The 17,968-nt window shown below is 42.1% G+C and overlaps 2 protein-coding genes across 6 annotated transcripts in view; one reads left to right on the top strand and one right to left on the bottom strand.

Annotated features, from left to right (window-relative positions):
• SLC17A5 (solute carrier family 17 member 5) overlaps nt 1–17,968 on the top strand; it is a 72,414-nt gene that overhangs the window by 33,708 nt on the left and 20,738 nt on the right. For all 5 annotated transcript variants that reach the window (XM_009451561.5, XM_003311405.5, XM_016955862.4 and 2 more), the window contains 2 exons: nt 4,820–4,952; nt 9,732–9,879. In XM_009451561.5, coding sequence (XP_009449836.1) covers nt 4,820–4,952; nt 9,732–9,879 — 281 coding nt within the window. The remainder of the gene's footprint in view (nt 1–4,819; nt 4,953–9,731; nt 9,880–17,968) is intronic.
• Nucleotides 1,667–3,909, bottom strand: LOC107975198 (small ribosomal subunit protein eS27-like). Its single transcript, XM_063812722.1, has 2 exons — nt 3,832–3,909; nt 1,667–1,984 (listed from the first exon to the last, which is right to left on the bottom strand). Exons 1-2 carry the CDS (start codon nt 3,907–3,909, stop codon nt 1,727–1,729), a joined length of 336 nt encoding a protein of 111 aa, XP_063668792.1. The 3' UTR covers nt 1,667–1,726.

Raw genomic sequence — 17,968 nt, 5'->3', positions numbered from 1 at the left:
GTGATTAATTGCATTCAACTGTGCATTGAAAGGTTAATTTGGTAATTATCATTTGGGGTAAAACTGAGATCCACAGGAAGATTAAAAATAGCAAATCCAGCCAGGCCCAGTGGTTCACACCTGTAATCCCAGCACTTTGGGAGGCCGAGGTGGGTGGATCACTTGAGGTCAGGAGTTCAAGGCCAGCCTGGCCAACATGTGAAACCCCATCTCTACTAAAAATATAAAAATTAGCCAGGCATGGTAGCAGGCACTTGTAGTCCTAGCTACTCGAGAGGCTGAAGCAGGAGAATCACTGGAACCCAGGAGGCAGAGGTTGCAGTGAGCTGAGGCCATGCCATTGCACTCCAGCCTGGGCAACAGAGCAAGACTCCATCTCAAAAAAAAAAAAAAAACAAATTCTCAAAATCATATTAACAAAATATCTTATTTTACTTATAAAGTATATTTAAAGATTACTACACTGATGTTTCTACTTGAGATTTTCCAGGAAGAACTATATATGGAAGAAATAAAATATCAATAGCTGGCCAGTAATTAATGTTGTGTACTTTAAAACAAGGATCTTTTATCTTGCATTTTCATAGACAAAAAGGTTTATCTTAATTAAAATTAAAAGAAATATGAATATAGGACCTTCTTTCATTCTGTAAAATAAAAAGAAATGTGAATAGAGTTTGAAAATAATTCTATAATTATATAGCCTATTTTTTAATTGATTTTTTTTTCTTGAAAATCAATGTGTTACATTCATGAAATGGCCTAGGTGTTTTTGTTTTTCTTTTTTTTAAATAGTAGAGATGGGGTTTCCCATTATTGTCCAGGTTGGTTTCATACTCCTGAGCTCAAATGATCCTCCTGCCTCAGCCTCCCAAAGTGTTGGGATTACAGGCATGAACCACCCTGCCCGGCCATCAGATGGCCTTTGTTCAAAATAAGCTTGCTTTGAGAAGCGTGGTGCAGGCATGCCTCCTTTTATTGCACTTTGCTTTATTATACTCTGCAAATATTGTATTTTTTATGAATTGAAGATTTGTGCTAACCCTGCATGGAGCAAATCTGTTAGCACCATTTTTCCAACAGCATGTGCTCACTTCAGGGCTCTTGATCTTTGATGTTAGTGTTGTAATTGTGGGGGGCACCATAATCCTTCCCCATATAAGATGGCAAACTTAATAAATGTTGAGTGTCTTCTGACGGCTCTGCCAAGCAGCCATTACCCCATCTCTTTCCTTCTCCTTGAGCTTCCCTATTCCCTGAGACACAACAATATTGAAATTAGGCTGGTTAATAACCCTACAGTGGTCGGGCGCAGTGGCTCACGCACCTAGCACTTTGGGAAGCCGAGGCGGGCGGATTGCCTGTGCTCAAGAGTTCGAGACCAGCCTGAGCAACACGGTGAAATCCCATCTCAACTAAAATACAAAAGAAGTTAGCCAGGCGTGGCAGCTCGTGCCTGTAATCCCAGCACCTCGGGAGACTGAGGCAGGAGAATTCCTTGAACCTGGGAGGCAGAAGTTGCAGTGAGCCAAGATCACACCACTGCATTCCAGCCTGGGTGACAGAGCAAGACTCCGTCTGTACAGAAAAACAAAATAAATAACCCTACCATGGCCTGCAAGTATTCAAGTGAAAGCAAGAGTCACATATCTCTCATTTTTTAAAATCTTTTATCTAAAATGTGTTTATTGAGATGGTTTTCCACTCATCTTGATTCAGAGTGCTCTTAGTGCTGCTTCCTCCTGAAGGAACATCCTTCCATAAGCCTTGCTTTTCCTCCTGTAGGCTGGCAGAGGACAGTGGAGCACCCAACACACAAAACTACTGTTTGTGCATGAGTAAAGACCGTGATGATTTTATAGCGTCCTGGACACTTCACATCCATGAAGTAGGAATTAGTGCTCTGCACCAGGCATTTCTTCTTGTGTTTCCTCTTCTCCTCTTCTGGAGAGGGATGAAGGAGATTTTTTGCACGAGGTGTGTTCTCGTGGGTAGGTCGTCACCACCAGAAACTCATTTTATTTTATTTTATTTTAAGACTGAGTCTTGCTCTGTTGCCCAGGCTAGAGTTCAGTGGTATGACCTCAGCTCACTGCAACCTCCACCCGCCGGGTTCAAGCAATTCTCCTCTGTCAGCCTCCCAAGTACCTGGGATTTCAGGTGTGTGCCACCACACCTGGCTAAATTTTTTATTTTTGTAGAGACAGGGTTTTACCATGTTGGCCAGGCTGGTCTCAAACTCCTGACCTCAAGTGATCCCTTTGCCTTGGCCTCCCAAAGGGCTGGGATTACAGATGTGAGCCAACGTGCCTGCAAAAAAATTGGAATCAATTTTTTTAAATAAATGAATACAAGGGATCATATCCTTGAAGAGAAAACTTAACAACTGTGGAAGGTGCCTGTGGAATGTATAAATGCTGAAGACTTTAGTGTATTTAGGTTGTTGCCCAGGCTGGAGCGCAGTGGCGCAATCTTGGCTCACTGCAACCTCCGCCTCTCGGGTTCAAGCGATTCTCCTGCCTCGGCCTCCCGAGTAGCTGGGATTACAGGCATCCACCACCACACCTAATTTTTGTATTATTAGTAGAGACGAGGTTTTACCATGTTCACCAAGCTGGTCTCAAACTCCTGACCTCAGGTGATCCGCCTGCCTTGGCCTCCCAAAGTGCTGGGATTATAGGCATGAGCCACCGTGCCTAGCCAGCAGTTTTTAACATTGCAATTTGAAGTGGAAAAATTACTAACTGTGAAGAATTATCAACCTTATCCCACCAGGAAACAAAATCAAGATCGGAAAATTCACTTCTCTGATTTACTACAGCTTATTCTTTTTTATTCTCCTACTAATATTTTGAAACCATTTATTCTTATACAGGATTTTGCCACAAATAATGATAGATGTGATCCCACTGTGCAGAAGTCTAAATGGAATGAAGTGTTTTTTTTTTTCTTGTTTTTTGTTTTTTTTCTTTCTGAGACAGAGTCTTGCTCTGTCACCCACGCTGGACTGCACCAGAGCAATCCTGGCTCACTGCAACCTCCACCTCCCAGGTTCAAGCGATTATTCTGCCTCAGCCTCCCAAGTAGCTGGGATTACAGTCATGTATCACGATGCCCAGCTAATTTTTTATATTTTTAGTAGATACAGGGTTTTGCCATGTTGGCCAGGCTGGTCTTGAGCCCCATCCTCAAGTGATTCTCCCACCGCGGCCTCCCAAAGTGCTGGGATTACAGGCATGAGCCACTGTGCCCAGCCAAGCCTTTTTTTTTTTTTTTAAGGGAAGTAGAATAGGCAATGCTTGGTGATTGGACGTGAAATATGAGGGAAAAGAAACCATCAAGAAAGACTCTCAGAGGCCAGGCGCAGTGGCTCATCCCTGTAATCCCAGCACTTTGGGAGGCTGAGGCGGCCAGATCACTTGAAGTCAGGAGTTCGAGATCAGCATGGCCAACATGGCGAAACTCCGTCTCTACTAAAAATACAAATTAGCCGGGCATGGTGACACACGCCTGCAATCCCAGCTACTCAGGAGGCTGAGGCAGGAGAATTGCTTGAACCCAGAAGGTGGAGGTTGCAGTGAGCCGAGATCACGCCACTGCACTCCAGCCTAGGCAACAGAGCAAGACTCTGTCTCAAAAGAAAAAAAAAAAATGACTCTCCAGTTCTGTTAAAAATAAACGTGTGTGTGTGTGTGTGTGTGTGTAGTAAATAAACATGTAATGCACTTTTGAGTTATGGTTTTACTGGACACTGATCTCCTAAAAGCAAAATGTGGCCTAGGTTCTTTAATAGATAAATTGTAAGAAAAAAATGAATGGAAGGGAACTTACAGATTTAAAGAGACATAAAAGGCAAATCAAAAAAATTTTAACGGCCAAGACTAAACTGAAGTGTCTAGGGATGTACATTTGGGTGATGTAACTATAAATAAAAGTGAGTACATGATTACTATACACCAAAACGAGGTTAATGCTTATTTAAGGGGGAGGAAGAGGGCTGTGATAGGACTAGGACCATGAAGGGTCTTCTGGTGAGGCTGGCAAAGTTCTATTTCTTGACCTAGATGGTCATTAGAAAGACTCATGAGGCCGGGTGCGGTGGCTCACGCCTGTAATCCCAGTACTTTGGGAGGCCAAGGCGGGTGGATCACAAGGTCAGGAGTTCAAGACCAGCCTGGCCAAGACGGTGAAACTCCGTCTCTAATAAAAATAAGAAAATTAGCCAGGTGTGGTGGCAGGCACCTGTAACCCCAGCTACTTGGGAGGCTGAGGCAGGAGAATCACTTGAACCCAGGAGGCAGAGGTTGCAGTGAGTCAAGATTGCACCCCTGTACTCCAGCCTGAGCGACAGAGTAAGACTCCATCTCAAAAAAAAAAAAAGAATGATTCATTAAGCTATGTTTGACTTATGTGGTTTTCTGCATCTGCGTTTTATTTTATAGTAAAAAAATGTTTTTAAAAAATAAATGAGTGAGAATGGAAGATGAAAATGTTCAGTAGGGAGAATCCATAGGCTAACAGGAAGGTTTGTCTTCTATCACAACCCAGATCCCAGAGAAACAGTCAAGATTACCCGAAGCAGACAGGACTAGGGCAAGGCTTATTTCCCTCTGAGACAGACTCTTAGGGACTGCCTTGGACTGAACCCTATAATCCTTCTGACAGCCAGACTTATTTACTGTAATTATATTAAAAAATTAACAACATATTGCTATGCATTTCCTTTGCTTTCGAGTGGTGGTCATTGGCTGTGATGAATGTGTATGTTTTGTTTTTTTCTCTCACCGTAATTAATCCTGTATCTTCTTATTCCTTCCAGAATGGGCTTTTATCTTCATTGCCTTATTTAGGCTCTTGGTTATGTATGATCCTGTCTGGTCAAGCTGCTGACAATTTAAGGGCAAAATGGAATTTTTCAACTTTATGTGTTCGCAGAATTTTTAGCCTTATAGGTAAGTGAAGCAAATCAGGTTTTGTTTTGGTTTACAGTTATTTACCATGTTTACAGTTATAGGAGATAGGAAAACAAAGTGTGTTTCCCACTTTTACACACAGTTAACACAATACTCAACACAGAACACCTCGCTCTGATCACCAAAATGTTTGTGGGGATTTCTGCCTACACATAACCAGTTCTGCAGCGGACACCAGCTAGGTATCCTGTAATTCAGTTCTGACACTGTCCAGCTGGCGGTAGCATCAGATCCTATAGGTTGAGGGCTCAGTTCCACAAGACCGCCCCCCTACTTCGGATACCAATCACAAGTCCCAGCTTGTGACCTCTGCTTCTGACTGACCAGCTATAAATCAGGGTTCCCATGACTGTCTTGTCAGGTTCAGTTAATCTGCTAGAGCATCTCAGAGAACTCAGAGAAACACTTTATTTTATGTTTACCCACTTATTTTAAAGGGTATTGCAAAGGATATAGATGAACAGCCAGATGGAAAAGCTGCATAAGGCAACATATGTGGGACCGGGTAGGGAGTTTTCATGCCCTCTCCTGGAACACCACCCTCCAAGAATCCCGACCTCAAAAGTTCATCCAAACCCTGTCCCTTTGAGTTTGTATGGAGACTTTGTTAAATGGGCATGATTGATTAAATCATTGGCCATTGGTGACTGACTCAACCTTCAGCCCCTCTCCCATCTCTGGAGTTTGGGGGTGGTGCCAAAAGTCCCAGACCTCTAATCCAGCCACCATCCTGAAGCTGTATGGGGACCCCCAGCCACCAATTGTCTCATTAGCATACAAAAGACACTGTTACCACTCCAGAAATTCCAAAAGTTTTAGGAGCTGTGTGCCAAAAAACCAGGGGCAGAGACCAAATATATATTTCTTTTTTAAAACATTTTTTAATAGAAATGGGGTCTTGCTATGTTGCCCAGTCTGGTCTTGAATTCCTGGCCTCAAGTGATCTTCCTGCCTCAGCATCCCAAAATGTTGGGATTACAGACATGAGCTACTGCACTGGCCATCTTTCTTTTCTTATTTTTTTTCTTGAGACAGGGGCTCACTCTTAGCCCAGGCTGGAGTGTGGTGGCATGATCTTGACTCACTGCAGCCTCAACCTCCTCAGCCTCAGGTGATCCTCCCACCTCAGCCTCCTGAGTAGCTAGGACTACAGGCACACACCACCATACCCAGCTAATTTTTTAATTTTTACTGAAGACGGGGTTTCACCACGTTGTCCGGGCTGGTCTTTAACTCCTGAACTCAAGTCATCTGCCTGCCTTGGCCTCCCAAAGTGCTGGGACTACAGGAGTGAGGCACCACACCCAGCCCCAGCCATTTTGTTTAATTTCTTTCTTTAATGGGACAAGGCCTTGCTTTATTGCCCACATTGGCCTTGAACTCCTGGCCTTAAGCAATCCTGCTGCTTCAGCCTCCCAAAGTGCTAGGATTACAGGTGTGAGCCACCACACCCAGCCCCCAGCCATATTTTTTAAAATCACAATATCACAACAGTTCAAGACAAAATAAAAATGATAATATTAGTCTTTTATTTTGTTCACATAACAAAACACTATGATGCATTTAAGTGCATTTCTTTACAATATGTTTCTTTTTGAATCACACATTTTGAGGATTAAGATTTATAATATTCACTGGGCGCAGTGGCTTATGCCTGTAATCCTAGCACTTTGGGAGGCTGAGGTGAGCAGATCACAAGGTCAGGAATTCGAGACCAGTCTGACCAACATGGTGAAACCCTGTCTACTAAAAATACAAAAATTAGCTGGGCGTGGTGGCAAGTGCCTGTAATCCCAGCTACTTGGGAGGCTGAAGCAGGAGAATTGTTTGAACCCAGGAGGCAGAGGTTGCAGTGAGCTGAAATCGCGCCACTGCATTCCAGCCTGGGCAACAGAGTGAGATCCTGTCTCAAAAAAAAAAAAAAAATTTATAAAAGATTTATCTCCACCATGGCTTATAATTATTTTTAAAATGGCTTGCTGTGCCAAACATCATCCCTCACAATTTTATATATCACTGTGCTTTCAGCTCAGACTTTGCAATGAAGATTTTTATATCAACTTTAGACAAGATGTAATCAAAGTATTTTTAAGCCTCCATCCCTTTTCTAAGTGAATGCATTTTAAGTTTCAATCCAAAAATATTTACTAGCATTATTATATCAAATAAGGAGCTATAAATCAAAGAACTCAAAGAAACCATAAATAATCATGTGTTTCAGACTCTGCTTTCGGAAAGGGAATTTTTTTTTTTTTTTTTTTTGAGACAGGGTCTTGCTCCATTGGCCAGGATGGACAACCATGGCTCACTGCAGCCTCAACCTCCTAGGCTCAAGTAATTCTCCCACCTCAGTCTCCTGAGCAGCTGGGACTACAGGTCATGCCACAGCACCCGGCTAACTATTTTTTAACTTTTGTAGAGACATGGTTTTACCATGTTGCTCAGGTTAGTCACAAATTCCTGGGCTCAAGCGATCCTCCCACCTCAGCCTTTCAAAGTGCTGGAATTACAGGCGTGAGCCACTGTGCCTGGCCTAGAAAGGTAACTTTTAAAACTATCTAATCAGTTAGGCATGATGGTATGTATCTGTAGTCCCAGCTACTCCAGAGGCTAAGGTGAGAAAATCTCTTGAGCCTAGTTGTTTGAGGCTGCAGAGAGCTATGATCACAACACTGCACTCCAACCTAGGCAACAGAGCAATACCCTGTCTCTAAAAATAGTTAGAAAAAAATGTACGTAAAAATAAAACTGTCTAAGACAATCATTTAACTTTTTAAAAGTCTTCAGTAGAGACCCTGGAAGTCTCAGTGACTATACTTCAGTAATTACATTATAAAAAGACCCTGGCTGGGCTCGGTGGCTGTTGCCTGTAATCCCAGCACTTTGGGAGGCAGAGGCGGAGGCGGGCAGATACTTGAGGTCAGGAGCTCGAAACCAGGCTGGCCAACATGGTGAAACCCCATCTCTAATACAAAAATTAGCTTGGCGTGGTGGTGTGTGGCTGTCCCAGCTATTCAGGAGGCCGAGGCAGGAGAATTGCTTGAACCTGGGAGGCGGAGGTTGCAGTGAGCCAAGATTTTGCCACTGCACTCCAGTCTGGGCAAAAAGAGTGAAAAAAAAAAATCAGCCAGGCATGGTGGCACATGCCTTTAATCCCAGCTACTCAGGAGGCTGAGGCACAAGACTTGCTTACACCTGGGAGGCAGAGGTTGCAGTGAGCTCAGATTGTGCCACTGCACTCCAGCCTGGGTAACAGAATGAGACCCTATTTCAAAATAAATAAATAAAAGTAATGAAATTAAATTAAATCAGACATGGTGGTGTGCACCTGTAGTCCCAGCTATTCAGGAAGCCAAGGCACAGGATCACTTGAGCCTGGGAAGTCAAGGCTGCAGTGAGCCATGATCGCACCACTGCGCTCCAGCCTGACGACAGTGAGACCCTGTCTCAAAAAAATAAGAAAATAAATAAATAAGTAAGTTAATGTAATTGAAATGTTTTTTAAAGTTCCTTAGTTGCAGTATATACAAATACAACATTTCCATCATCACAGAGAGCTATTGGATAGCACTGCTGTAGACAGAAAAACTGACAGCCCACTCATTAAGTCTCTTCTCATATTTTACGCTTAACTGCCTGTAATGACCAATGTGTATTCTTATCAGTTGTTAATAATAGGGAGGATTCCTGCAGATTAGGTGGGGCAGAAAAAAAAAAAACCAAGGCCGGGCATGGTGGCTCACACCTGTAATCCCAGCACTTTGGGAGGCAAGGTGGGTGGATCGCTTGAGGTCAGGAGTTCGAGAATGGCCTGGCCAACATGGCGAAACCCCATCTCTACTAAAAATACAAAAATTAGCTGGGTGTGGTGGCCCAGGCCTGTAATTCCAGCTATTCAGGAGGCTGAGGCAGGAGAATCACTTGAACCTGGGAGGCAGAGGTGGCAGTGAGCCCAGATCACGCCACTGCACTCCAGCCTGGGTGACAGAGTGAGAGACTCCAGCTCAAAAAAAAGAGAGAGAGAATGAAGACAGAGATTTTAAAAAATCTTTTTAAGAAACAAGGTCTTGCTCTGGCAACCCAGGCTGGAGTGCAGTGGTGCCATCATAGCTCACTGTAACCTTGAACTTCTGGGCTCAAGCAATCCTCCCACCTCAGCCTCCTGAGCAGCCAGGACTACAGGTGTGCACCACCATGCCTGGCGAATTTTGTTTTTAATATTTCGTAGAGACAGGGTCTTGCTGTGTTGCCCAGGCTGGCCTCAAATTCCTGGCCTCAAGTGATTCTCCCGCCTCAGCCTCCTAACGTGCTGGGATTACAGGTGTGAGCTGCCACACCCAGGCAAGATGGAATATTATTCTAACCTCATCCAACAGAGTTTATTATTCAGTTTATCTCCTTTGGTTATATGTATTTTAAACCACATTCTGTGTCAGCTATTGCTTCTCTCTAGAAACATATTTTTAAGTTGTTCTTGTCTTGTTCTTCTCTAACACCATGGAATTTTAGCTGAGTTTTGGCCACATGTAGATTTAATAACATTGCATAATGAGATTTTCCTTTTATAGTATATTAGTTGTACCCATGTTTTCCAGAAGTTTTGTTTTTTTTTTTTCATGAAATTTGTTAGTCTTCCAGGCAATATAGTGTTTCTACAGTAGGTGGCAGCAATTTCAAATTTCAGATTTATACCATATTAAGGTAGAGCAAATATTAATGCTGGGTGTTTTTTTCCCTTTTATAACTTTTTAACTCCAGGAATGATTGGACCTGCAGTATTCCTGGTAGCTGCTGGCTTCATTGGCTGTGATTATTCTTTGGCCGTTGCTTTCCTAACTATATCAACAACACTGGGAGGCTTTTGCTCTTCTGGATTTAGCATCAACCATCTGGATATTGCTCCTTCGTGAGTACTAATATAAAGATTTGCTGTGATTGACTTTAAATTATATTTTTTAAAATCCTGATAAAAGGCCAGAGGCGGTGACTCACACCTGTAATCCCAGCACTTTGGTAGGCCAAGGCAGGCAGATAACCTGAGGTCAGGAGTTTGAGACCAGCCTGGCCAACATGGCGAAGCCCTATCTCTACTAAAAATACAAAAATTAGCCAGGCATGATGGCGGGCACCTGTAATCCCAGCTACTTAGGAGGCTGAGGCAGGAGAATCGCTTGAACCCAGGAGGCAGAGGTTGCAGTGAGCTGAGATCGCATCATTGCACTTCAGCCTGGGCAACAAGAGCAAGACTCCATCTCAAAAAAAAAAAACCTGATAAAATAGATATGATATAAAACTTACCATTTTAAGTATGCAGTTCTGTGGCATTAAGTATTCACATTGTTTCATAACTAGCACCACCAACAATCTCTAGAACAATTTCATCTTCTCAACAGAAACTGTACCCATTAAACACAATCTCCCATTTCTCCTTCCTCCCAGGCCCTGGCAACCAACATTCTACTTTCTGCCTCTATGGATTTGACTACTGTAGGAATGACTTTAAATTCTTAACAAGATTTTAATTTACACAATAATTAAAGCAGGAAGTTGTTTTTAAATTTATACTTTTAACTATCATCACCTCTGTCCACAGTGCTCTCATCAGAACATTGCAATAACTCATTACTGTGTCTGTTCACCCAGCTAGACTAGGAACTCTGTGAAGGCAGAAACTCCCTTATTGTCCTCAGGGCTCTCCATGGCACTTGGCATGTAGTAGGCATTTTGTCAGATGAATGAATGTCAAAGAGTAGACCAATTGATTTGTCTAACTATATTACCTATGTGCAAATATATTTGTGTAGCCCTTGATAGTTTACACATCACTTTCATAAACACTATCCATTTTACCCTTAAAGCATTCCTTTGAAGTAAGTATTTTTGCCCTATTTGAACGCTAAAGAAACTTAAGAGAAGTTAAGTGATTTATCTTACAGCACACAGCTAATATAATAAATGATAGAGCCAAAACTTGAACCTAAAATTTTTACTTTTAAGCCCTAAATTCTTTCTACAGCTACCTCTCTGGAAATATTCTTTGAGCCACATCTAAAACCATTTTGTGCCAGTTGACAAGGTAAATAAGGGAGCTATGTAAATAGTTTAACCCAAAAGTTTTAATACACTTTATTTGTAAAAATAATAGATATAAATTTATTTTGGAGAAAAGACAGATGGACTCTTACCCTCTTTTCACTACCTCAAAATCTTCACACCTGGACTCCTACAGAATCTTCTGATTTCTATGAATCCTCAGTCTCCTATCTCTTCAATAAATACTCTAAGATAAGCTGCACTCTGTCACCCAGGCTAGAGTGCAGTGACGCCACTGTAGTTCACTGTGGCCTTGAACTCCTGGGATCAAGTAATCCTTCCTGCTCAGCCTCCTGAGTCGCTGGGACTGCAGGCACACATCACCATGCCTGGTTAATTTTTCAAAAAATATTTTGTAGAGATGGGGTCTCCCTATCTTGCCCAGGGTGGTCTCAGTCTCCTGGCCTCAAGTAATCTTCCCGCCTCAGCCCCCCGAAGTGCTAGGATTACAGGCGTGGGCCACAGCACCTGGCCAAGACTTGAGGTTTTGTCAAGCCTAGGGTTGACGAATAGTCAAAGGGATATGGGAATTGAGAGTTTTGGCAAGAAATAGTTCTAGGCTATGTTATCGCTTAGGATGTTTTTAGTTGAAGTGTAGAAATTCTAATTTAAACTGGGCTAAACAGCATAATCTATTGATTCACTTAATTGTATCCAGAGATAATAGGCTTCAGGCAAGAGTTGATATCCAGCTGCCTACTAATATCACCACAGATTGTTTCTTTCTCACTGTCTGTCTTTTACAGTAGTAGTTTTGTCCTAAGACTGGGTCTGCTTATAAAATCACACAATGAAATGATTGCCAGCAACAATCAGGACTACATGCTTCTTCATTCACATCAAGCAGAAAGAAAAGGATCTTTTCCTCTCTCCACCATGGAAATAAGTCCTGGGCTTCATTTTGGTTGACCCAAACTGAGTCACATGAACCAACCCCAATGGCCAAGAGAATATCATGTGACTTTAGGACAATCAGCACCTACCCCAAAAGTTAGAAGTCAAAGGGTCAGTGCCCCTCAGACGTCACTATTGCTACACAGATGGGGGTGGGGAGTGGGAATGGATGCTGAGGAATCCATCGGTAACATCCATTATAACACATGAACATGTCAATAAACATGAGTCATTTTGAGCCGGGCACGGTAGCTCACGCCTGTAATCCCAACACTTTGGGAGGCTGAGGCGGGTGGATCACCTGAGGTCAGGAGTTCGAGATCAGCCTGGCCAACATGGTGAAACCCCATCTCTACTAAAAATACAAAAATTAGCAGGGTGTGATGGCACACACCTGTAGTCCCAGCTTCTCAGGAGGCTGAGGCAGGAGAATTGCTTGAACCCGGGAGGCAGAGGTTGCTGTGAGCCGAGATTGTGCAACTGTGCTCCAGCCTGGGCGACAAAGTGAGACTCCATCTCAAAAAAAAAAAAAAAAAAAAAAATTATAAGGAACATAAAATTGGTTCAGCAGCCATCCAGCCAGAAGATGGTAAGTCACCCACACCATTTAATAAATCTGAAAGGTAGCTTAGGATTCATCAGATTCCTGAAGTCTTGTTAGAATCTCTGGAATCTGATGAGGGCCCCCCCTGCTCTCTTGAACTAGCAATGAAAGAAAATTGGATCATCGGATAAAAATTGGAGCTATGGTCGGCCGGGTGTAATGGCTCATGCCTGTAATCCCGGCACTTTGGGACACCAAGGTGGGCAGATCACCTGAGGTCAGGAGTTCAAGACCAGCCTGGCCAACATGGTTAAACTCTGTCTCTACTAAAAATATAAAATTAGCCAGGTGGGGTGGTAGGACCTGTAATCCCAGCTACTTGGAAGGATGAGGCAGAAAATCACTTGAACCTGGGAGGTGGAGGTTGCAGTGAGCAATTGCACTCTAGCCTGGGTGACAAGAGTGAAACTCCATCTCAAAAAAAAAAAATAGTGCTATTGTCAAAAGATGAAAATAGATGCTGAAGAAAAAGAAAACCAAATATCCATGGTACCTACCTTATAAGATCGTTGTGAAGATTAAATAGAACACACACAGAACACTTTGCTCATAATGCAATAAAGGTATTTGCATATAATGCAATAAATGTAATTATTTTCTGGCTAACTTTGAGTCAGGTGTGGTGACCAGGGTCACAGATCAATCCAAGTAAAAAAATTAAAGTGATGATTGGTGTGCTTTCAGAAAGGAAAATGCTGACCACTAAAGAGCCACCACTGGGTCACTAAGAGCCAAAATGGCAAAACAGTCTAACTTCTCAACATAATTTTTAGCCTAATAGAATAAAGAAAATATAGTAGATTTGATATGTCAGGACTTCAGCCAGGTCTCCTATGATAGATACCGTTTTGGACAAGGTGGAGAAAGATGAATTGGATGTACAATTAGATAAATTTGTCACTACTAAATTTCAGTGTAATAGCATGCTCATTAATGGATCTAGTCATTTGAGAAACACTGTGCCAGGCACTGTACCAGATGTTGAAGACACAAACATGAAAGTAACATGATTCCTGCTGGCATCTGTATAAGCTTAAGCTGGCCTGGATGATGGTGGGTCATGTCATGAAGTATAATGCTGGACAGGCAGCAGGGGGATCCTGTGCCTGAGCTTCAAGCATCAGGTGGGTGGTTGAAGTCTACATCTTAAAGACCCAGGTCCAACCCTGAAATTTTATGAGTCTTATAAGCCGAAAAAGACATTTATCTAGATATCATAAGAAGCTAAACAGTTTTAGTAACATAAATGATGCCAGCAAATAGTTGTAGCAGTTGGGAGGATGGTAAGCAAGTGCCTTTATGCCTCAGATAATGAGGACTGCTGTACTTGTTCTCAGCTGACTGAGACACAACTATTCCAATGTAAATAGGCCGGGTGAGGTGGCTCATGCCTGTAATCCCAGCACTTTGGGAGGCTGAGGCGGTTGGATCGTTTGAGGTTAGGAGCTCCAGACCAGCCTGACCAACATGGTGAAACCCCATCTCTACTAAAAATACAAAAATTAACCAGGTGTGGTGGCGGGCGACTATAATCCCACTGACTCAGGAGGCTGAGGCATGAGAATTGCTTGAACCCAGGAGTTGGAGGTTGCAGTGAGCAGAGATTGTGCTACTGCACTCCAGCCTGGGCTGCAGAGTGAGACTCAGTCTCAAAAAATTAAATAAACAAATAAATAAATAAATAAATCATCAAAGTCAAAATTATTATTATTATTTGTTTTTTGTTTTGTTTTGTTTTTGAGACAGAGTTTCACTCTTGTTGCCCAGGCTGGAGTGCAATGGTGCAATCTCAGCTCACCACAACCTCTGCCTCTTGGGTTCAAGTGATTCTCCTGCCTCAGCCTCCCAAGTAGCTGGGATTACAGGCATGTGCCACCACACCCTGCTAATTTTTTATTTTTAGTAGAGACGGAGTTTCTCCGTGTTGGTCATGCTGGTCTCGAACTCCCGACCTCAGGTGATCCGCCAGCCTCGGCCTCCCAAAGTGCTAGGATTACAGGCGTAAGCCACCATGCCCAGCCCAAAGTCGAAATTATTTATCTCCCTTAGTGTGTGTGTGCGTGTGTGTGTGTGTGTGTGTGTGTGTGTTTAAACCTTGCAGTTCTAGCTCAAAGGATAACTTTCTTATATTTTGATTCAGCTCTTCAGATGAGCTTTTTAGTTTTTCTTTTCCAACTGGAATTTCTTCGTTCAAAGCACACCAGTTATTTCTAGTTGCAGGAGTCTTGGCTACATATCTTATTGGGGATTACATATCTTATGTTTTTCACAGTTGCTTTTTGTTGTGGTAACAACTGAGGGCCCATTCAGTGTAATTCTCTACTAGTTAAAACAGAGGCACTTGAGGACCATAAACAAGCCATAAATAAGTTCAACACCAGGGCTTGTGGTGAAAAATGAAGCATGAGAAAATTTATCTTTCCTACAGATTGGGTTCAGTGATTACTGTGTTTTGTTTTTTTTAACAAGGTAGCACTGTAGATTATAACATTATAATATTAAGTACTGATTCAGAATCAGACAAATTGGGTGACATTTTATGGTTTTTCTTCATCTATAAAATGAAGATAATCCAGCTGGGTGCAGTGGCTCTCGCGTGTAATCCCAGGACTTTGGAAGGCCAAGGTGGGAGGATCGTTTGGGCCCAGCAGTTCAAGACCTGCCTGGGCAATATAGCAAGATCCCACCTCTAAAAAACTTAACAAAATTTTAAAATTTAAAAAATAAAATGAAGATAATCCTTCCTCATGGGGTTGATTTTATAATTAAAATGATATAATATGATATATAAAACCCTTATAAACATGTCTGATATAAGGTTTTCCAATAAATAGTCAGTAAATAGATACAAGGTTTTCCAATAAATAATATTCCTATTAACATATAAATGTGTACTTGGATTTTATAGGCCTTTACTTCTATAGACTGAAATAGATATTTTATTTTATTAATTTATTTATTATTTTTTGAGACAGTCACACCCTGTCACCCAGGGTGGAGTACAGTAGCAAGATCACGGCTCACTGCAGTCTCAAGCAATCCTCCTGCAATCCTCCCACCTCAGCCTCCTGAGTAGTGAGCAGGTCTACAGCCTGAGCCAACACACCCAGCTAATTTTTTGTGTGTTTTTTTATTTTTTGTAGAGAGAGGGTTTCACCATGTTGCCCAGGCTGGTCTCAAACTCCTGGGCTCAAGCAATTCGCCCACCTCAGCCTCCCAAAATGCTGGGGATTACAGGCATGCACCACCACACCCGGCCCCAAAATAGAGATTTTTCTATGGTAATTTTGTTGCCTGAATTCATGGGAATTAGATAGATTTTCAGCTATTAATTCCAATAGTACTCCAACAGCACAGAATCCAGACTGAGTCCATACAACTTGTTTTCTTCCAAGTAGTCATCAATCTTTCATGGCCTGTCCTGGCCAAGTGAAATATAAGTACTTGAATGAGCTTCTTGTTGCTGACATTTAGAATTTCATGGCATTCGTCTGCACTTAATATCTGTCACTGGAAAGGCTGGCAACATTGCAGTTGACTCCTCTTACTGCCAAGGTGTTAATGGTTTAAAAAGAAAAAAAAAAAAGAGAGGCTCTGCCAAGCTTGGTTAATTTAGATACACCCCTAAAGGGGATAAGCCAAAAAGATCTGTACTTCATGGTTTTGTTATAGTGCTGTGTGTATGCACAAGTTTTGAACATAAAACGTTGTGATCTTTATACATAACTGAATTAGTTAAGCAGCACTTTTTTTAACTGAACTCCTCCTTCACCTTTAAGTGTTTTGTTTTTGTTTTTGTTTTTGTTTTTTACCAAAAACATTAAAACTAAATCTAATGAACCCCCTAGGATCTAGAGTCTAGAAACAGTGTACAGGAAATACAGGAGGTATAAGATTATGTGAAATGATACCTAAGAGATACAATCTTCAAAGTCCAGAATTCATGAATATATACAGGACAAACATCCTAGTAAAGAGACAGCAATTTTAGGCCAGGCGCAGTGGCTCACTCCTGTAATCCCAGCACTATGGGAGGCTGGGGCAGGCGGATCACCTGAGGTCAGGAGTTTGAGACCAGCCTAACCAACATGGTGAAACCCCATTTCTACTAAAAATACAAAATTACCCAGGTATGGTGGTGCATGCCTGTAATCCCAGCTACTTAGGAGGCTGAGAAAGGAGAATCACTTGCACTGGGGAGGTGGAAGTTGTAATGAGCCGAGATCACACCATTGCACTCCAGTCTGGGCAACAAGAGTGAAACTCTGTCTCAAAAAAAAAAAAAAAAGAGGCAGCAATTTTAAAAATGAATTATCGGGCCAGGTACAGTGGCTCACACCTGTAATCCCAGCAATTTGGGAGGCCGAGGCAGGTGAATCACCTGAGATCAGGAGTTCAAGACCAGCCTGACCTACATGGCATGCGTGTATAGTCCCAGTTACTTGGGAGGCTGAAGCAGAAGAATCACTTGAACCCAGGAGGCGGAGGTTGCAATGAGCTGAGATCGCGCCACTGTACTCCAGCCTGAGCGACAGAGACTCCGTCTCAAAAAAAAAAAAAATGTAATTAATGGAACAACTAAATTTTATGTTTGATATGATCTCACGTCTATAATAACATACTAGGAATATATACAGACAGAAAAAATAGGATATTTATGAAAATGTTAATGTTGATCATCTCTATGGGGAAGAATTATAGGTAATTTTACTTCCTTATTTTTTTATTTTTTCGTATTAATTTTCAAAAATTAATTACAATTGAATTTTCAAATCAGGAAAGAAATTTTTTTAACTTAAAAAACTTTAAGCTAGACATGCTAAGCTTTCTGTATGAAAATGATATCTCAGAACTTTCCTGTATCACTATAAAAAGGGGTTATTTCCATGGCTGTGTTCCTGTATGTAATTTTTTTTTTTTTTTTTTTTGAGACAGAGTCTCGCTCTGTCGGCCAGGCTGGAGTGCAGTGGCGCGATCAATGCTCACTGCAAGCTCCGCCTCCCAGGTTCACGCCATTCTCCTGCCTCAGCCTCCCGAGTAGCTGGGACTAGAGGCGCCTGCCATCATGCCCGGCTAATTTTTTTTTGTATTTTTGGTAGAGACGGGGTTTCACCACGTTAGCCAGGATGGTCTCGATCTCCTGACCTCGTGATCCACCCTCCTCGGCCTCCCAAAGTGCTGGGATTACAAGCGTGAGCCACCGCGCCAGGCCTTCCTCTATGTAATGTTAAAATGCTACTTAACTATTGAAATGCAAGTTTTTCACCAGCTGAATATAAAATCCCATTTCAATAAGACATTTTATTTAGACATAAAATTTCACAAGAACACAACCTGGAGCAGAATAGCTGTCTATTGAAAGAAGCAGCCAGGCGCTGTGGCTCATACTTGAAATCCCAGCACT

Source organism: Pan troglodytes, chromosome 5 (genome assembly GCF_028858775.2).
Source record: "Pan troglodytes isolate AG18354 chromosome 5, NHGRI_mPanTro3-v2.0_pri, whole genome shotgun sequence".
NCBI lineage: Eukaryota > Metazoa > Chordata > Mammalia > Primates > Hominidae > Pan > Pan troglodytes.
The sequence above is the reverse complement of the archived record's forward strand: the minus strand, read 5'-3'. Positions and strand labels throughout refer to the sequence as shown.